The sequence below is a fragment of the Microtus oregoni genome, unplaced genomic scaffold, assembly GCF_018167655.1.
Source record: "Microtus oregoni isolate MIOR12 unplaced genomic scaffold, Mior012 000021F_ref0000039, whole genome shotgun sequence".
NCBI lineage: Eukaryota > Metazoa > Chordata > Mammalia > Rodentia > Cricetidae > Microtus > Microtus oregoni.
This window is the reverse complement of record NW_024543080.1, coordinates 22,479,361-22,500,923: the sequence shown is the minus strand read 5'-3', so window position 1 is coordinate 22,500,923 and position 21,563 is coordinate 22,479,361. Positions and strand designations below refer to the sequence as shown.

The window sequence follows — 21,563 nt, the reverse complement described above, 5'->3', positions numbered from 1 at the left end:
ATCCTAGCACTGAGGTGCCACATTGTTGATGCATGCAACCCAAAGCTTAGAGAGCATCAGACCTGAGACTGAGTGGAAAGCCAGCAGGAGCCACCTAAGTGCCACCTCTGCATATGGAGCGGATTGTTTGCTGTGTTAACTTTTCCAAGTTAACCATAGGCCACTTTGAAAGCTGGGGGTGGGAGAGGGAGTCACATAGTAACTATTAGCTCTTTCTCCTGAAGTGTAGGTGATGCTGCCACTTTGATAGATGGGGTCTGGGTGAGGAAGCCACATAGTAACTATGGCCTTTTTCCTGAGGGTGGGCAGGAGCTGAGACAGTAGCTCACTGTTCTGGTGGAGACCTTTCCTAAAAGGTCCCTTAGCAATGCTTCCAGCCAGTGTAGCTAGTGGTTAACAGCCCGACCCTCTGGGTCACAACAGTGGAGACAGCTCCAAATCCTGATACTGTGCCCTGGCTTCCCTGTTTAAAAAGGGCGGATTCTTTCTTATTTCAGATGGTCAATTTGGTGAAGAGGGTTGAACGTAGCAAACACTGGGGATTAAAATTAAGCACTAACCTTTTGTTAGTAAATGCAACAAGGCAGAAGATTGGGGGTAGAGGAGAGGGGAAAGTGTAGGTATGGTAGGGAAGACAGTCCTCATGGGTCTGTTTTCTATTTTTGTAGGTGGCTTCACATGTTACATCACCAGAGTAGTTACATACAAAGTATTCAAAGATGGGTAGTCAATTTAACTTCTGCTTTTTTTCAAGTGAAAGTACACGTGAGAACTCTGCAGGTAATAGGCCCTCTACAGTCGTCTTTCTTATTTTCTTTTTCTTAGAATAACCACACAAAGCAACAGCTACAAAGCTTGTTTTTTTGTTTTTATTTTTAACAAAAAGGATGTAAGGAGGGTGAGAGAAATGGAAGAGGGGATGTGAAGTGTGGTGTGTCTCTGGACACCACCCTGTGCCTGCCCCCCAACCCGAAAGTTATTAATAATTTAAAGGACACCATTTACAGTACCAGAACACCATTAAAATAATTGTTTTTTTTTTATCTGGGTCAAAAAATACAGTGATTATGAGTGCTGTGACCAGTCATGGAATCTTACAGGAAACAGAACTATGGCCAGGCAGTCCAATGGCGTGCACAGTGCATCATTGCAGTTCTGTCCGGGTCCTCGCCCCCAGGAAAAGGCAGAGCTAAGCAATTCATTTCTACATTCCAAACTCTGCAGTCAGAGCCCAGTTTGAAAATAAAAGTCACAGTGGATAAGAGATGCATATAAAAAATACACGGTGTTCCTTTCAAATCAGGGAGTCGTGGGACTACATTCATTGCCTTTACAAAATGCTATTTTTTTTTTTTTTTTAAAAAAGGGCAGAGGATCCAGTTTGTGTTACGCTACAGACTTAGACGGTGGAGAAGAATATTGCATGTTTTGGGAGCCGGTCTTCAAGCTTTTCAGTCTTTCCCCCATAGCTCCAGGGTTCCTTGAGCCTGAAACAAGTTGAGCCCTGCATGAACACACAAGTCACTTGCATCTCTTCTCTGCAAGTCTGCAGCCTCCAGAGCCTGCAGAAAACACAGTCCACCATCAGTGACCACACTTCTCCTTTAGCTTTGTGCTCGTACTCTGGCGTAACAGCACGTGGCACGGATGTACAAGAAAAAATCCAGGTTTTAGTCTATGCAGTGTCTATAATTACGGAGTAAAATAAGTTAACTTGTCTAATGAGGAGTGCTGACGGGCAGCGTACATCTGTACTTTACAGTTTTAAGTCTCTGCAGGCATCTACTTTGGTTAGTTATCAACAATATCCACAGAAGCACTGATCAGAGAGCTGAGCAGCAGAGTCCAATAATATTAACAGATATATTATTTCTTTTTTTTTTGAGACACTGGAAAAGCCCAGTTTTAAAATATTATTAAAGTGTTCTAACATTTACACACTATGAAGAGTTAGATCTAATAAAATAAAATTTCTTCAAAAATAATCTCGCAGTGCTCTTTTAGGCATGCTCTGAGAAGGTGTCACCGGACATCTGACATCCGCCACACACTCGCACACCCCGCCCCAACTCACACACACACACCCACACACACTCTTCCTTATACAGACCAAAAAAAAAAAAAAAACCACAAACACACACCCCAAACCCTTCTCCCGTACGCCGGGAGAAAATAAAAACAAAACCCCAGACCCAATGGTTTTTGCAAGTGAAGTCTGTTGTCTGTCAGACTGGATGGCCATGGTTCTGGACGACAGCTAGGAATCCCAGCAGCGCTGCGGCGGCGGCGGGTCTTCAGCTGCGATGAATCGGCCCCGACTCCAGCCTCATTCCCCGCCCTGCAGTGTCTTGGATTATTGCAAACATCCTCGGGATTTTTTTCGTTTCTCCAGAGTAATGTACTTGTATGCATCACTTTTAGCCCTTTTTTCTTTTTTCACATAGGTTAATTAAAAAAAAAAAAATCCTTCTTCCTACAGTTACCGTGGAGGTACCGGCAGTGGTCAAGCGGTTGGAAACTTTTCTTCAGGCTTTTGTTTCTGACGATCTGACGTTAGCAGACTACGATTGAAGGTGCTGCCGAAAGAGTTACCAGTGAACCCCCCTACGGTTCACACAAGGTGCTTGGTCAACAGTCCTGATCGTTTGCAGCTCACTCCCGCTCTCGAGGACGGGAAGCGGCTCAGAATCCAGTGCTCGCTGTGTTGCCGACCGACTTGGCCTGTGCTAGAAGCGGGTGTGCCTGCACCGTGCGCAGGGACTCTCTGATCTCCAGGTTCAGCTCCATCAGTTTGTAGTTAGCTTCTGACATGTCCAGGTTCGAGCCGATGACGGCGAAGCTGCCCGTCTGGCCTAGCGTCTGGTGGTGGAAGTAGATGTGTAGCAACGTCTGCACGGGGTCATCCTCACAGCTGCCGAAGATGTCGTTGGGCCACAGGGTTCTGGGAACACACAAGGTTAGAGTGCTGAAGTTGTACCATGACTCTGTAAGCTACATTTTCGTTAAAACCTGTGAACACCACTGCCCGGGGAGTTCCTGGGCTGTGATCTGTGAGCGTACTTCGGCACTGTGTGGTCTGCCCACTCACCTAAAAGCTTTGACTTGGGCGACGGCGGACACAAATTCCTTGTTCTTCAAAGTTTCAATCAGAGAATGAATGGCGGTTTCTATTGTGGTCTGTGCGGCTTTGGAAATAGCAATCTCTTCATTTTCCGAAGCAGCCTCGGCTTCCTTAAGGATACCTTCCAGCTGGGCAAGCTCCTCTGACATGTTGATGACCTGCAACAAGGGTGTCTTTAAGGACGGATTCCTACGGTCAGGAGTATATGGTCACGGGTATAAGCTCATGGGAGGAGCATCCTAGCTTTCGGCAGGAATATAAAAAATGAGCCGCCAAAGAAAAAGAAAACCAGGCAAAGTATCTTCTCATGTACCTAGGCTACTCTGAACTTGAAAGCTTCCCACTTCAACTTCCTAAGTACTGGGTGTTACAGTACACGTGCCCCTAGACCAGGTTTAGATAATCTACAGCTATTGGGTTGCAATAAATGTTTATACTATATTTTGGAAGACTGTAATTGCTCTTGGACGGTGAAGGGAAGTGTATTTTAGAAGGTTGTTTACCCAGGATACTTTATATAAATATGTGTCTATGCGCACATTATATACATATATCTATATGTACACACACACATACACACACACATAATTTAAAAAATTTGACCATTTTCCCAATGACAATTTTGGTGTGAATAATGTAAGGAGGGGAAAAAAGATTACAGTCAGTAATTGTGACCCTATATATTAATGTCTCGGGCATTCACGCAACTCCAGAAACAGATGAGGGATGTTAGGGACTGTTACGGATGTCACGGTGCAAGCTTTATATTTGATTATAGATTTGTATCTGCTACCAAACCTGGGATATCAGCTCTCTTGTTTACTACAGTGTGAACACAAGCTAACTGATCCACTGAAGCAAACGTTCAGTGTGAGTGGCTTTTGACCTTAGGCTCTGTGACAGGAAACATATACATGAGCACACGTTACACACATGCATGTGCGCTCACATGTATGTATTTACGGCTCCCAGAGGCGCTCTGATGCCCAGCGGAACTCACCTCTGCTTCGTTTTTGATGGTATTCACTTGGCCGATGAGCTTGCAGTAGGCCTGGAATAGGAGCAACAGCTGGAAGTGCAGCTTGTACAAGCGCCTGCAAAGCTCCAGCTCCTGGAAGTAAGCAGCGGGGCGGAGGTTAGCCCAGGGCTCCTTTTCGCGGCTCTGACTAGACAGCATAGCATACTTCCAGGGAAACATCACAAACGTGTTAAAATCGTCCTGGCTTTTGTGCTTCTGCGGTAAGCAAGTTAATACGGTGTGAAGCTGATGGGGGAGGCAAGGGAGAGGTGCTTTGGGGCTGGCATTCAGGGACCAAGGTTTGCCGCTGGTTACACCACCCCTTTTTTAGTAGGAAGCACATGTTCACACCGGACAGACAGTGTCAGGAGGCAAAGTGTAGGCTGCTTTGGAGGGGAGGGCTCAACGCCGATTTAAAGCGTTTGAAGTTGAGGATGGGAAGAATTTGCAGATGCACACGTGGGCTTTGAGCTCACTGAGGCTCTCAATGCATCTGTCAGCTGGCACAGAGCGAAACTGGGTATCCTCTTACCAAAATGAAGGGGCTTTTAGAGAAACGGACTCCTCTTTAGGAAAACCACTGGGTGATCTCATTCAGATGAGACTCTGAAGCTGACAGGGCAGCTTAAAATGTAAAGGGCGATGGCAAGTTACAGGCGTAGAAAGAACGCAACTGCTGGCTGCATGTGCATAGTTATGATAAAGTCTCACTGTTTCATTTCGCAGGACCAACATGTCATGGGGCAGGGCTATGTAAAATTGAAGCACACACTACTTTTCAGAGTGGTCAATGACAAAACATTGCTAGGTCACAAGAGGACACATGGCAGATGAAAACCAGTTTGTCTCACAAGGATAAGGGGTCTATAAATCAAGACAGGCCACTTACTGCTAGAATTCCCATTTGCTAAGCAAGGTGATCGGGTCACAAAAAATACAAAGAGAAAAAGATCAAGAATTAGTGTAAGAAACCATTGTAACTACGGTTACAGATGCCCCACGCAAACTGAACACATAATCATATCCCGAAGAACATTTTATGAGGCCATTTCCAAACTACTACTTTCTAGACATTTACAGTGTTTCCCTTTGGCAGTTTAGTTTTGTATAAAAGCCACAAAACATAGAACAAAGTGATCTTGGGAGCCCTAGCTGTTCGCGAATGTCCTTTAAGCTGGATTCTTTTTGTCCCTCTCCCAACAAACCCAACTGCAATTTCCATGAGTGCAGTGGGAAGCTTCTTCAATGAATTATGATTATTATTTTAACCTAGGGATTGGCTGAATTGGTTCCTAATCTTACATAGGAAGAAAGCACTTCCCCTACCCAGCAGCAGGCTCTCTGCTGTGGTCCATTCTAGACTTTCCTGCCTGTTAGTCTCTGCCTAGACCTCAGGCTGTCTACTCATCCTGAGTACTGAGAGCGCTGTGTCTTGCAGTACACATCTAATGTCACGCATGTCAGAAGTCTGACCTAACTAGGCTCGAGTCAAGTGGAGACGATGCACGGGAGACCCATGGTGAAAAGCGTGGGATGAAGAAGAGGGACCGCATTAACATGAGGCTGTTGGTGCGTACGCGGAGCTGCTAGAACTGCTTTTCTGAAGTCTTCTCTGAAGGGCTTTTTTAAGCCGCATTTATTCCCGTCAGTTTAAAAAGGATTTACTAAGCAAAGGTGAACTTTAGCTCCACACAGCTGACCATAAATTATGCAAACAGTGGCCCCAGTAACATTAGCAGAGCACAATCCAAATGTCAAACAGCAGGAGGTTTTATTTCATTTCATTTATTTCAGGTGGGAATTCAAGTTTTAAATCTCCTTCCTCCTTCCTGTTAGCACGCTGAGTGGAACCGATCCCACACATCCACGCCAGTGGTGTCGGTTTGGCCATGCCTGGATAAAGCTCACGGTCACTACGGTTGCAGGCAATGGCATAAACTCTACAGCTGTGAACCGCCAGAACTGGCAGCGATGAGCGGAGAGCAGGTCTTGAGGAGGACACACATACACATTTTAAGCACACTGATAGTGGCATGATAGAGTTTTGTCTTTATTAAGTGAATAAAATATTTACTGGCAGCTTGCATAGACTGGTACACAGGCACAGGAGGCACGAGACGTGTAGGAAGGGGGGAGGTACAAATCAGTCTTAAGTGTAGCCCCCATTTTTCACTCAAAAGAACATCTCCAGCTGCTAACCGAGTCTCAGAGATTATGGAATTGTTTTACAGGTGGAAGGTCTGTAAGACCCACTCAGCATCTCCACCTAGCTTACACGATACTTGTAGGTATCATTATAAACCCCCACTGGGTTCAATTCTAGAGTGAACTTCTATCTTGTCTCATTTCTTTATTCATGATTTTAATTTTCCTTTAAAATAGCACCGAGTTTAGAATTACCCGTCTAGGTTTGAATCTTGGTTTCTATTGCTTATTTATTAGATAAATTGGCCCCTCTGAGCCTCCCTTCCCTCATCTTCAAAAGTGGGAATAATGAAGGGGCTGTTTCACCGAGCTGCAAGGAGAGGATTATGAAATTATGGGCTGGCATTATGCCAGAAAAAGCTTAGTATTTAAATTATGATCTTCTCCAGATTTCATTCTGATACTATATTAGTATAACTTTTGCAAAGATACACTATTACAAATGCCATTGGAGTTGAAACTGTGGGAATTCAAATGTCAGGTGTGGAGATGGCTGAGCTGCTGGAGGCTTTCTCCTTGTATGAAGTTTCTCCCACTGGAGTAGCACATAGTCTGAACATACCATCCCCAGTGGGGGAGATGTATTTTGGACACAATGTGCTGCTACTGCTTGAAACAACTAGAGGAAAACAACCACAGTTTCAGTTAGAGTAACAGGGATCTAGAGCACATTGCTCTAGGCTTGGTTTCTCTCACCAGACAGGAAGTATATTCACAGAATACTAATGGACAACCATTTTTTTCCTCTAAGAGGCAGATGCAACCAAATGTCGCCCTGGACTGTCTAGATACCCATCAGGCTTATCTGCTCTGTGTTATTAAGCCTCAGTCACAAGCTGGTTGCTCATTTTTATTAAAGTGAAGTTTTCATTACTAAGCCAGTATTTCATTGAGCCTAACTTTCAGACAGATTGTTCTGATAAACCAAAATGAAAAAGGCTTACAAACATTCTTTCTAGGAACCTCGAGTAAGGACAATCCATCGCGCGCATGCGTCGTTTTATAATGCCCAATGTCATCACCCAGCAGAAAGGAGACTTACGTGCGCGTTGGTGTTTATCCTATATATGTCGTCCTTGGCACCGAACGTCCTCTTACAATTCTCTAACCACTGTGGAAATAAGTAAGGGTAAATACATTTCAGTACATCACAGAGTGGACGATGTAACTAGCTACAACAGGTCTGTCTATGCAAAACCAGAAACTGACCTGAAAGGCCAGCACCGGCTGATGAGAGAATTAATCTCCACCCCAGGCCAATCATCTATGTGGAACAAACAAGGGATCGATACAACAAGATGCACGCCCTGGCTTTATTAACAAAGATGCGATCAGTATTCCTGGAAACCATGGTGTCCCTAGCATAGGAGCCTTCGCCTTGTAGATTTTACTGGAAATCTTCACTGTTTCTCCCTGACCTTTGTGTCTAATGTGAGATGCGGAAAATCAAAGATCAACCTTCCCTTTGGTCAATTTAATAAAGGCAACTTACAGAAAAAAAAAAACACGCTAGGGCTGCCTGCCCATCTGAAATGTTCTCTGGAGATGCATGCCAACTTTAATTAGTGAAACAGAAACCAAGATCCATCTAAATCCTGTTTCTATTTGTTTTCTTTCTCTTCGGACGGTCACAAATGACTAGCATGCTATCTCTGAGGCATTTGACACAAAAGCCAAATGTAAGTTTTCTTTACCCAGAGGCTATTCTTACAGTTGACACTAATTTAAAGTAAAGTAGCATTGTGGATGTGTATAAAGGTGGAGCCAGTCTCCGGAGTGAGAGCTAAGGCCTTCAGATGACACTCCTGGGCTGTGGCATTGATGCTGTCGGTTCTTCTGGCTGACCGGGTTTGTGGTTTTGTTTTTGGGGTGTGTGTGAAATTATTAAGTAATCAAATCAGCCACTCAGACTGCTTCCTCTGAGCAAAACTACCAGCCCATTAAGTAGCTCCCAGGAAGACATCTTAGTACTAGATATTTAAAATCCTCAGCTGTACCTTACTGTCTATCCTACAGGCAAAGAATTAAAATTAGAAATGGTAATTATTTCAAAAACCAATCTCTTTGACCTTCTGTCCCTTCCATCGCAAATCACCCAGACAACACTGGCCCTTGGGTTATTCTCTTGACAGCATCTTGGAATAAAAACATGTTAAACCTGCCTGGTAGGATATGGCTGGTGACAGTCATTGTCAGAAGCTATCCGCAGACCTCTTGACTGCAGCCAAATCCAGCTGACACCTACACCATGGAACTTGGACATTCATCTCTACTCATGCAACCTGTTAAGATACACTGAATTATAACTACTTGCCCAGCCTGTCCAAGTAAACTAGTAAAACGGAAAAGGTTATTTCAGGTGATTATTTACTGCCTATTCTAAAAAGTTTAAATATTGCACATCCTATCTAGCATTTTAGGGAACACTAATGTCATTATTTCTGATCCCTGTGGCAGTCTACTGGCCTTTCGCCAGCCTGTCCAGATGCCGCAGAGAACCCCCGACTCCCACCTGAGCGCGCTCACCGTGTTTTCTCCGCCCAAATGAGGGTGAAAGTGTAGCTGTGCAGGAGGCTCTAAGTGGGGCAGAGCAGATTATGTACAGCAAGCAACTGTCCAAGGACAGTGACAGACGCTGAACGATCAGCCAGGACTTTGGAGAAGTATGGGAGTGAGCCCTGCACCTCTCCCTTGCTGCAGAGGGTGGACAGATGGTGGTAGCTACAGGTTCATGCCCTATGGCTTCTGGGGGCCGTGACATGCAGTTATTAGTTAGAGTGGGGTGGGTACCAAGGGCTGAGACACTGAAGACTGTCTGTGCAGCTTCCTCTTGGGGCCCTTGCTCTGCTACTCAAGTGTAGGAGAAGGTGTAGAAGAAAAAATCAGTTTCTAGTCTCATGGTGACGGGGAGATAAATGTTCATTTCCTTCTGGGACTTCGAGGTCCTGGCTACCACCTGAGGGCATCTATGACATCTGATCCCTAGAGGACAGAAGAAATCTGAATGTGTACCACAAATACTAGTTGGGGCTGGGGGTAAATCTCAGTGGGGGAGCCCTTATCCTGGCTTTTAGTCCTCAAAAGACTTGGTTTACAGAAAAGGAGCAGTGGGCTAGACGCGAGTGGAAAGTTAGAGGCCCCTGACCCTATGGTCAAGAAGATTGTGCAGTCGCAAACCATTATTTATGTATATATGTCTCTACCCATTTTAGAATTGCCATTATTATGATGTTTGATTTTCAAATACAAAATTTGTGTCTTCTGACATATAAAAATGAAACATGGCTTGGTCCTGTGGATGGCCTTTCCTTTCTCTCCCGGTAATGTCTGAGGTTTCTGGGTGAAGGGCCAGCAGATCATTAGCTGGATGTCTCTGATGTATGTGATGCTGCCTCATGAAAGCAGTTACCTGTTGCTGTAAAATCAACTGCCCTCACATGTAATGGCTGAAAATAACAACGAAAAGAAAAAACTATTTGTTGTGCACGTAACCAAGATCAGATAAATGTATGTGCCGTTTCTTGTTTAACCACGATCAGCCACGATTCTCTGGTTATCTGATGGTTTGACCAGGGTCTCGAAGTTCCAAGGAGGCCTTACTCCTACGTGACTTGTGGGCTCTTAGCTGGGATGGCTCTTTTCCCTTATGTGGCCAGTCATCCTGTAGTGGGGATCAGAGTCTAAGTCTCCTGCAATTTCCCAAAGCTTCCCATACGCGGCTGAGTTTGGTGGCAGAAGCAGACACTGTGGAAGGCGGCTCCAGCTTGTCCTGGGAGCGTCGGTGTCTCATGAATTCTGGTGGTTAGTCAGTTACAAGGCCATTCCAGTTATGCTGGAAAGGAGTGTAGACCACAGAGGCCTAGTTTACTGGGCCATTGCGGTAACAACCACAGTGTCTAGGATAGGCAGTGACTTCTGAAGACCCAGAAGGCACAACCACAGTGCAGTAGACAGAGAGCTTGCATTTAATTAAAGTGGAAGCTTCCTGGTCACTGAAAGATGCTTCAGCAGTGAAAAACAAGAGCCTCAGAAGGAGAAGTAACTTCAATATATATATCTCCAATAAAAAGCACGCATGGAGGGCCAGTGAGAAGGCTCAATGGTTATAGGCACCTGCCACCAAGCCTGATGACCTGAGCTGGATCTCTGGGACCCACATGGTGGAAGGTCCCACAAGGTGTCCTGTGACAACTACATGCACGCCACTGCATGCCCCTTCCTTGCCCACAAACTATAAAGCTTATATTTAAAATAAAGACTTATTATAAACACCTGAGAAGAACAGCTCATTTACAGATGTCCACAAGCTACTCTTATGAAGGTATTTATATTAGGATGAAGGAAATGTAAGGTAGATAGGAATCTACTACATACCTACTACCAGAATAGCAAAAATTACAAAAATCAGTATCTTGATGCCCAAGAGTTGAAGCGATGGGAAATTCATGTCTACCTGACAACAGGGTATTAGTAAGATCGCTTGGTAGGCCACTCTCACACCTATGACCTAGCCGTTCCTCGGCAGACGCACGGACAGCTGCATGCAGACAGCAGGATTTGTAGGGTGCCCTGATCACACCTGGCAATTCCCTGGGCTGAAAGGGAGAACATTTCTAGCCCCCCACCCACGGCTGTTTTTCTGCCATTTGTCAATTGAAAACACGCTGGACTGACTGAGGGAACCGGGCCAGTGTTTAAATGGCTAACTAGAATGTGGAACTTCCTAGCAGGAGACATCTGTAATCTACTCCAAGCTTGTCCACCCTAACACCACGGTGATGGCTCTGTTACTTGGAACACCACTTCTCACCCCTCCTGCTGCCCTGCGCCCAGCTGCCGTCTCCCACTGTGATCTTAGGCCCCTTTCTAAAAGCCAAGGACAGCAGTTCTCTGGACGGAGAAGAGAGGCCAGCGAGAGAGCTGCATGTCCGTCTGGGGTACACTGCACCCAGGTCAATGATTTTGGTGCGTGGAGGAGACCGACCTGCTCGGCTGCTTCTCTCTTGGTGTTGTAGGTATCCAGATGTTCCTGCAGCTCCAAGACACTGAACTTGAGTGTTTCCAGCAAACCGCATGCCATCAGCTGTGAAAGCAGACAAACTGATCTGTCTCGGAAGGTCATGGAATAGTTAGCTGCCAGCTGGTTACTGGACACGCTCTGCTGCTGGACCAGTGTACACCTCAAAGGCACTGTCCTTGAAGCTTTTAAACATGCAGCTGTCTAACCTTGACTACTTGTAGCATGTAGGGAATACCAAAGGGCTCTGGATATTCTGTGACAAGAGGTCTTGCCCTCTACCATTTTCTGTTCAAGGACAGGAAAGAACACACACCTCTAGAGTCTAACACTTCAGCTTCCTCCCTCTGGATTTTACATATATTGGGAGCGGGCAGGATCAGCCAAGCCTCAGACAGCATTTCAGACACTGGAATGGTGGGTTTTTTTTTTTTTTTTTTTTTTTGAGACAAAGTCTTATTATGTAGATCTGGCTGGCCTGGAGCTTGCTATGTATACTATACTGGCCTTGAACTCAGAACTCTGCTTGTCTCTGCCTTCTAATATTCCACCATGCCTGAAGAGAATGCCATTTTGCTACATATTTATATCAGAATTAAGATATAAACCCTCGCGTTTCAAGATTGAAAATTTTGAAAAAAAAAATTTACAAAAGGCTAATTAATGAATGACACCTCTCCATGCAGCCATCCTCTTTGTTTTGTTGCAGAGAGGTGGATGGCTCAGAATTCATTAGATACTCCGTGGCTGTCCTCCAACTCCCCACCCTTTCAGCCCAGCCTCCCAAGTGCTGAGGTTTCCAGGTGTGTGCCACCATGCCTGGCTTACCGTTTCGGCATCCACGAAGACGGTGGGGCATTCGGAACACGCCATCATTACTTCCAGGGAGCTTTTAAACTTGGTACCAATGCGCTGTAGACTCTCACCAAGGAAGCCAACTGCTTCCTTAGTTAGCTCTCCAAACCTCCTCTGAATTGTCTACAAGGCAAGGCACGAGAAAAGCTTAGTGTTTTATAAAACAGAAAAAGGCCTTTCCCCGCTTTCATGAGCAGAAGTATAATTCACAATGAAATCACTGGAATGACATACAGGATTCTACTAGCAGATCTACTAAGTTTCTATATTTCTTTAGGAGATATGCCAACAGACAGCTCATATGGTTGGGTGCAGTGGCACACATCCGTGTTCCCAGCTACTTGGGAGGGTCAGGTGGGAAAGTTGCTTGAGCGGGAGTCCTGGTCTGCAGTGAGCTAGGACCAGCAGCATGCATACAGTGGTCTCCAGGAGCAGGGGGTCACTGGGTTGCCTGGGGAGCGGCCCACCCGCTGGGTGTAGGAAATAGCCAATGCACATCCACACACACGTGTATAATGCTGTTGGCAGGAAACTGCCGCTATCACTGTGAAGGAAGGAATACAAATAGAAAACCCAGGGCAGCGCAGTAACTGAAGAAGGTTGAGTCGAAGCTCCCACTCCTGAGCACTAAAGACAAGGAGGAAACTGGAGGCTGGAGTGCACTGGGAACATCAGAGGGGAAGTGCTCGGCTGGGTTCCCCAAGGCAAGAGAGTTGGTGTAGGTGGCGAGAAGGATAACGGATAGTTAACGGGACTGGGATCTCTGTGCTGTGGGCTCTCTTCTTCCCCACACAATGCTTAAAATGGTATCCACGTGCCATGGTGCTGTAGGAGAGTATTTACTGAGAAGCACCAGGCTAGCGCTTGGCACGGGGTGGACAGCCAATATGTGACAGTCCTTATGGTTACCATTACCTAAGGTGTACAGCAACTCCAGTTCCTTGGTTCCCACCATGACAAAAGTGTCGTTTAGCACCTCGTTATACACATTTCGAACCTCCCCGTACCACGCTGGGTACCCCGTACCATGGCAGGTACCATGGGGTGCCTTCATTTCTCTGGTACCCACGATGGTACCCACCACACTGCAGAAAATCCGTCGGTGTTGTGTCGGAGGCTTGCAGCAATTTCACTGCAGGTTTTCACATCTGAGCTAGCAATTGAGAAACACACCAGGAGTACATGCAACGCTGCAAATAAGAGAATGCTACCTCGACAGAAACTAGTGTTTGCTAAAGGAAATCAGCGGGATACTAAAGCCTGAGAGGTAAGCAGAGAAGCCTCACCTGACCAGATCACTGGAATGTGCACCCAGACACCTTCACCTCCACTGACCTGAAACAGCCTGGAGAATACGTGGAAAGTAAACACCGCACATGACCCATCCGTGTCCGACAGCATCTGGTTGACATGGCACCGCCAGGCTTCTTCCTCGTCCTCGTAAGCCACTGGCTGAAATGCCGCTATTATGGCAGACAGAAAGGGTGTTGGGGGAGGCGACGTCTGCACTTCTGGAAAGCCGTCTTGCTCATCCTCCTCTGGACTGTAGACACAAAACCCACGGTAGTCAGCACGCTGCCTGAAAAGAACCGACTCACAGCACCGTGTCCCATTCAACAGAAACTGTTCTTAGTCACACACACTCACACACACACACACGTTTAGAGAATGCAGCCTGAACTTCTGAGGCCGGCACAAACAAATGCAAGGCCTTCCTGTTTTAGAACTCTTTAATTTCAAGCAATTATCTTAGCCCAAGTCTACAGTATGTTACTACTGGATTAACACTAGTTCCGTCCACAAAGGATATGGATTAGGGCAGGGCGCGGGGGTGTACACTTTTATTCCCAGCACTTGGGAAGCAGAGGGGAATGATGCTCTGTGAGTTCCAGGCCTGCCTGCTCTACATAGGAAGTTCCAGGGCAGCTAGGACTATGGAGAGACCTTGTCTTGAAACACACAATCAGTCTGGACTAGAGTGCGTTCACATCGCCATCTACTTTGGATTCCTTTGTAAAATTTTGTTTTATGCATTTAGTTTCAACTGCCTGTCTACTTATTCTGTGTGTGTCTGTCTGCATGCAAGCACAGGCGTATTCACATATATACCACAGCACATGAGTGGGGAGGTCAGTCCATGGGGAGAGGTTCCTTCTGGACTATGTGGATCCTGGTTTGGGGCAAGTGCCTTTATCAACTAAGCCGTCTTTCTAGTCCTAACCCCCCCCCCCCCCCGCCCATTTTTTGAAGAGCCCTTTGTTGGTGGTCACACTGAGAAAGTTTTGGTTGTATTCTTCTGCATCAAGGACTGAGCTTCACAAAGAGTTGTCAGGCAAATGAAGAAACAAAAAGTTTAGTAGATCAGATAATGTGACTGAGGGGCTAATAGGAAAGGTGAGGATTTGAACCCTGGACCACAGGCCCAAAGCCCACAGCACCAGTCACAGCATACACTCAGCTCAGTCATTTCAGAAGCACCTCTGTGTGCCTCGCAATAAAGCAGACAAGGGTGTGGATGGAAGGGGTAGCTGTTTCACCTCAGGAATTTATCATTCCTACATGAAGACAGTCATAAAACCTCAGCCATGGAAAAGGACAAAGTTATGTTTCTGTCAGTCTCAGTATGACTCACACAACTCCATAGATAAATGCTACCTGTGGTCTTGACACCGAATGGTTCCTATTACAAGATGGCAACTTTACACTTAAGACTCAAGGAACATCAAGGAAGAGAGGGTGGAAAGATTTTAAGTGCCAGAGCCCAGGACGCCTATTGCTAGATGGTGCTTGATAGGGAAACTGCTTCTATGAGATCTAAACAGGAAGGCTGCCTAAAACCCACATAACACCACCAGTAGCCATGATGGTGTGATAGGGAAATTTCACAAGGCCCCGTCCCTAGATGAACTACAGACAATCAATAGCTGAACACACGGAGAGGAGCCATCTCTTCAGACATGAGCACCTATAGGATATCTGATCCCAATGCTCAGCCCTAAACATATACACATAAGAGCAGCAGTCAGTGGACTCTCAGCAGCGTGTGTGTGTGTGTGTGTGTGTGTGTGTGTGCGAGAGAGAGAGAGAGAGAGAGAGAGAGAGAGAGAGAGAGAAGGGAGCAAACAGTTGAAGGAGGAAGAGGGTAGGTACAGATCTGTACATACAGGTGGTATTCATGTATGAAATTCTTTGGAGACCCGAGTAAGGCTTGAGCATATCAAAATCCTCACCTGAAACATTTTATAAGCTTTTACCTTATAAAGAATCACTGAAGTGATTGACTGAACAAAATGTGCCGCACCCTAGACTTGTGTGCTCGGAAGACATGCAACGTTGTGTTCGGGCTGTAGGAATTTCAGTTGTAGAAATGGACCAGAGTCAACTGCTTTGCTTTAGTCTTGTGGGATGCCAAAAGCCTGACCATTTCCCCACAGCATTCTGTCAGCCTAAACTTGTGTGGGACTGCGAGGATGCCAAAAGCCTGACCGTTTCCCTACAGCATTCTGTCAGCCTAAACTTGTGTGGGACTGCGAGGATGCCAAAAGCCTGACCATGTCCCCACAGCATTCTGTCAGCCTAGACTTGTGTGGGACTGCGAGGATGCCAAAAGCCTGACCATTTCCCTACAGCATTCTGTCAGCCTAAACTTGTGTGGGACTGCGAGGATGCCAAAAGCCTGACCATTTCCCCACAGCATTCTGTCAGCCTAAACTTGTGTGGGACTGCGAGGATGCCAAAAGCCTGACCATTCCCCTACAGCATTCTGTCAGCCTAGACTTGTGTGGGACTGCGAGGATGCCAAAAGCCTGACCATTTCCCCTACAGCATTCTGTCAGCCTAAACTTGTGTGGGACTGCGAGGATGCCAAAAGCCTGACCATTTCCCCTACAGCATTCTGTCAGCCTAAACTTGTGTGGGACTGCGAGGATGCCAAAAGCCTGACCATTTCCCCTACAGCATTCTGTCAGCCTAGACTTGTGTGGGACTGCGCAGGCCTTATAGTCAGGTGGTACAATCAGAAAGGCATGCTCGAGAGGGTGAACATCTGTATATATACGTTCAGATACAGGCAAACATTCTATATGTATTGAGAGTTAAAAATAGAACTCTATCACGTTAAGCATCAAGCTTTTGCTTTTCTGTAAAGCCAAAATACTTGATTATTAAATATTAGTTTCAAATATTAGCCATTGTCAAGAGTGCTGACTTTGGCAATGGAGAAATAAATATACTTACAGAACATGTGAAGTTAGATACTTTACCAGGAATCTCATGGCGAACCACAAATGGTCATAAATAACAGACATTAGACAAAATCTTAATTTAGATCATAGATCTGATTGGTGTGCAAACTTTCAAAGAGCCACAGGGATTTCCTTTAAGAACTTATGTAATAATTACTCAGTCCACAAGCAAAGAAAAGTCTTGATTGGGAATTCTTCCCATTCTGATGATATATGTTTAATGCGCAGCCCAGAAACATCTGAGGGGAGCAGCGTGTCATCCTTCGGTACCATCAAGTGGCAGCTCGGGCTTCCTACAGTAATCTAACTAAGCACCTGACCCCTGACAGATGAGACGTTTTGGAATTATTTTAGTAACCCAGAAATTCATTCTACTATTGATTTTAACACTTGGCTGTTTGGTGTTCTGCCCAAATAGGCATGTGGTGTGTTAGGAATGAAATGCTTTTACTTTGTATGGATACTAACAGGAAGGAAGGAAGGAAGGAAGGAAGGGAAGGAAGGACAAACAAATCATAGTATGCCTTATCTTTAAAAACGAAGAGTATAATTATAGACTAAATACCAATTAATCAAAATTCATAATTGGGAGTGGGGGAGGGACACGTTGGGAAGGAGTGGGGCCATTGCAGAGACTCATTTCTCTCTGTGACCATGCGCACCTGGACAACCCAGGGCAATCAGCCTCCTCCTCCTCCTCACACCGTTCATCCAGCTCTTTCAAAGCCAGGGTGACGTCCTCTTCGCAGATGGACTCGGGGTAGCTCTCAGGAGCCAGAGGCTCTGGCATGTCAGTTTCTTCTAAATCAAGAATCCCTCGACACACTAGCTGGTCCTGTTGGACTTGCATAATGTATGACCGCTCATCTTCAAAGGCTGTAACATGTTCCTCCTTTAATACTGAACTTGTATCCTGTAAAATAATCACAGCTTGAGCAGACTTCAACAACACTACAAGAAGCTTATCAATGCAATAAAAGATGACTGCCAAGGTCCCAGTCCCATTTACATCGTCTAGTTTGTATAGTTTTGGAACAGCGAATGCATACAATTGTCTTCTAAAATGTCGCACTTTTTCTTTTTTCCTTTTGTTTTTTGCTAGTTTAGAAAAATGAACCCCGGGGCCTCACACGAGAAATTTATTACTGACTCAAATCTCCAGCTCTAGAATTTAAAAGTTATTATTATACAGCCATCTGTTCTATAAAAACATCAAACACTTTTTCTTTTTTTCCTTATGTACAGGATTTGGGTGTTGACTAGAATATAGATTTTTTTTTTTACTAAAATATCTTCTATCATATACATTATATCTCTACACAAGAGAACTTGGTGTTATTACTATAAAGTCTCTCTTATTTGAACTACCTATCATTCCTTTAGTTTTATCAGAACACAGAAAATTCTGGATATAGGTAGGCTCAAGACTGCTTCCATTGGTAATATGGGTCTGGGCTGCCCACAAGTCATGAAGACTCAACCCAAACCACCATGTTCACTTTCCTGCTATCTGTGATATGGAGAGCTGACTTCAGGTAAGAAGACAATAGCTCATTTCAGCTTTGAGACCAAATAAAGCCTCATGGCTGAGATGGAGTTCACAAAAGATTAGGAAACTGTAGGTCATTAGCTTTTGAAATGAAATGTGCATTTATTAAACAAGAATGGCCACATGTTCCTAACCCTCAGCAAACGAGCAATCCTGAAAATTGATGCGATAGAGTGAATGGCTGTTAAGACCCACTCTTCCTAGCCACTGTTACCATGCTGTGGATGCTGTCATGACTGCCAAGGGGGAGAAACCCAATGGGCACTGGCTAAATAAACCAACTACCACTGTTAAAAAAGTAAACACGTTCAAAGTATATATCATAATGGTGTCAACATTCATTTCTAACTTGCATGGATATTAGTCTGATCTCTCGGAGTTTTGACTAATAACAGCACCGGTTTAGAAGCCAAGATAAGCTTTTTTTTTGGCATTAGACCATCGTCACTTTATATTTGTAGTACTTTTTAATCTTTCTTTTATGGTTTAAAAATGGAATTTTCCCCACAAAATGTGAAAAGCAAGCAGAAGTTAGAGCCCTGGATTAGCCTGAGTCCTAGTTCACTCTTCTGAAAAGAATTCTGAGCACATTCTAGTCAGGTGCTCTGCTACAAATTAATTGATTATGAGTCTGTAATCTTGTAACGGGCTTAGGCTAATATGCAAATGGCGACAGCACACACTGGCATATGGAATACAGATGGTAAACAGCACCAGCCACATACAAGCGCCTGCTGGTACCCAACCGAAGAGGGAGAAGAGCATGGTGGCCGGGGGCCTGAGACCAGTCTTTGAGGGAAACAGCCGATGGTGGGCTTAGAGAAATGCGGCTAGGGATGCTATTCTGGGGAAAGACACCAGAAGATCTCAAAGGCCGAGGAATACGGCAGGGAACCAGGAAGTACATTAAGGAACGTGGGTCTGGATATGGTGCGCAAGGACCTTGACCTCACAGAGCAGGTCCTAAGTCATCCCAGCGGATTCTATTCAATACAGCTGCAGGGTCCATCGGAAGTTACGTTTTAAAGACCTGGCTATGGGAGAAACAGACCTAGTAATCTGGAAAGATAATTTATCTAACACTGCTAGAAGTGTCCTCACAGTTTTACTGGTATCGTTTTCCCTCTGTATCAGTTGAGTGTACTGTGCTACAGATCCAGACACGGCAGCAGGAAGCCCCGTTTTCCGTTAGTGGGCACCTGTATTTGGCTACTGCTTGCTGTTATATTTTCTGAGTGATAGCTTACTGGAAAGTATTATTATTCAGTACACACTGGAAATGTATAACAACTTCCCTAGATTTTATTAAGTAGTGCACTGGGTTAGAAGAATGGATTCTATTGTTTACATGCAGATCCCGAGACTCCAATTTCCTTGAGTTCTACAGTCACTCGATCACACACACACGTATTTTGCTACATTTAAAAGGTCCATTTTCTATGTGTAAAGTTTTCTGTGGTTCATGACTGAAGGGTTCTTTAATGAAATCAAGGGAAGACTACGTGCCCTGAAGAGATCAGAGCGGAAGTTATTTTTTAGATTACTTTTACTATTCTGAATTTTGTAGGCGTGTTTGTCTCTATGTGGGTACACGCACGTGTGAGTAGGTGTGCTGGTGAGTTAAAGGCTTTGGTGCGAGGGACGTGCTGGTGGGTTAGAGGCATTGGATATCCTGGAGCAGAAGTCACTGATGGTTTGGGGGTGGACTCTCATAGCTGTTGGGAACTGAACTCGGGTCCTCTGAAGAGCAGCAAGTGCTCATAACTGCTCAGCCATCTCTCCAGACTCTAGTGAGCTGTTTTCAGTCAAAGAGAAGTTACAAAATTTCCCCAGGATATGCCTCCTGTGGTGGTTTGAATGAGAACGACCCCCATAGGTTCATGTATTTGAATATTTGGTTCCCAGTTGGTGGACTGTTTAGGAAGGATTAGGAGACTTGGCCTTGTTAAAGGAGGTGTGTTCCTGGGGGTGGCCATTCAGGTTCCAACTTATTCATTATTCTCATTCTTCCTCTCTCTCTCTCTCTCTCTCTCTCTCTCTCTCTCTCTCTCTGCCTGGAACTTTCAGGTATTGGATATCCTGATGGGATAAGATGGGAGCTCTCAGCTACTGCTCAAGTGCCATGCCTGCCTGCATCCCTGGTCCCCATGATAATGGACTCATGTTCTGAAACTTTCAGCAAGTTCCTAATTAAATGCTTCCTTGTATGAGCTGCCTGGGTCATGGTATCTCTGCACAGCAACAGAACAGTAATTGAGACACTCCTTTACCATCCCAATATCAGCACACTTTAAAATCTTCAGACAAACCTTTGCGTAGATTTGTTCCTTTAATTCATAAACCATTTCACCTATAAAAACTAATAGCAGAAATAACTTTAAAACTAACTACGATTTTAATATCTTGGTGCTTTCCTATGGTTCCTTTTATCAGAGGGTGGTTCTGGAACGCCGGACACTGTATTGGAGACACATGGACAAACACGTTATGTCAGCCCAGCTAGCGGAGGCAGGGCTGTGCTGGCACTCCTCTGGAGGAGATATTATTTGACTGGCAGTTTGGATGAAAGCTAGTTCGTAAGCGAAATGATACTGCCTTAACCCTTTCAGTCTCGCCCTTCAGTGGCACTAAGTACAGTGAGAAGGGATCCTTTATTAAAAAGGAAAAAAAGGGTAAACCGAAGTGTTTTTTTCTCTGGTAGAAAAGATGCCCAAAAAGGGACTTTTTGGTGCTCAGGAAGAAAGTTCTTTAGTCAGTTGTACATTGTTGTGTGTAGCTAGGCTCAGGACTGTAATCCAAGCACTTGGGAGGTTGAGGCAGTGAGTTCCAGGCCAGCCGAGGCTACATAGTGAGAACTCCATCTCAAAATCAAAACAAACAAAACAGCCAAAAAAGAGACAGCGATCCCATATATGTATGTGGGATTACATATATGTCTGTGGAATTACATATATGTGTATGGGATTACTCTGAGGCTAACTTTCTCATCATTCAATTACTGTTAAATTTCTGGAGAAGATGTAATTCACAGCTTTGTTAAAATTTGTTTTTGCCTGCTTGTTACTTCTGCTAGGATTAGGCTCCATGCCACCAGCTGCCTGTTTTATACGCCCAGATGCTAGACTAGTGTCTAGCATGGGACAGGGGCGCAATAGCACTGGCTAAACTGGGTAAGGTGGCTCACACCTGTACTTCTAGCCCTTGGGAGGCTGAGGCATGAGGACTGCCAAGAATTCAAGAATGACCTGGGCTGTGGAATAGGACCCTGCCTTAAAAAAGGAGAAATGAATGAATGCATGCTCACCTAAGCTGCATCTTCATCTCTAGGCTCCAACACACTGCTTACCGTGGCATAGGTATCGCTGTGCTTTGGGACTGGAATATACTTCTAAAGGTCTTTGGATAAGGGCTTGCTCCCCCATGTGATGCTATAGGAAGGTAGTGGGCTTAGAGGTGGGACGGGGTCATTGGGGGGAGGTGCCCCTGAAGGGGACTGCAGGACCTTGCTCTCCTTCCTTTTACCGTTTCATTTAAGGCCATGGTGAACAGATTTG

General features: G+C 45.1%; 1 protein-coding gene across 7 annotated transcripts in view; it reads right to left on the bottom strand.

Moving 5' to 3' along the window:
- Window positions 1–861: 861 nt before the first annotated feature.
- Fryl (FRY like transcription coactivator) overlaps window positions 862–21,563 on the bottom strand; it is a 231,706-nt gene continuing 211,004 nt past the window's right edge. For 5 of the 7 annotated variants that reach the window (XM_041671629.1, XM_041671631.1, XM_041671624.1 and 2 more), the window contains 9 exons: window positions 17,123–17,373; window positions 13,552–13,759; window positions 12,190–12,339; window positions 11,329–11,427; window positions 7,387–7,455; window positions 5,029–5,046; window positions 4,122–4,232; window positions 3,089–3,279; window positions 862–2,941 (listed from right to left, as the gene is read on the bottom strand). In XM_041671629.1, coding sequence (XP_041527563.1) covers window positions 2,683–2,941; window positions 3,089–3,279; window positions 4,122–4,232; window positions 5,029–5,046; window positions 7,387–7,455; window positions 11,329–11,427; window positions 12,190–12,339; window positions 13,552–13,759; window positions 17,123–17,373 — 1,356 coding nt within the window. In that variant the 3' untranslated portion in view covers window positions 862–2,682. The remainder of the gene's footprint in view (window positions 2,942–3,088; window positions 3,280–4,121; window positions 4,233–5,028; window positions 5,047–7,386; window positions 7,456–11,328; window positions 11,428–12,189; window positions 12,340–13,551; window positions 13,760–17,122; window positions 17,374–21,563) is intronic. The other 2 variants (XM_041671627.1, XM_041671628.1) reach the window with 1 other exon arrangement.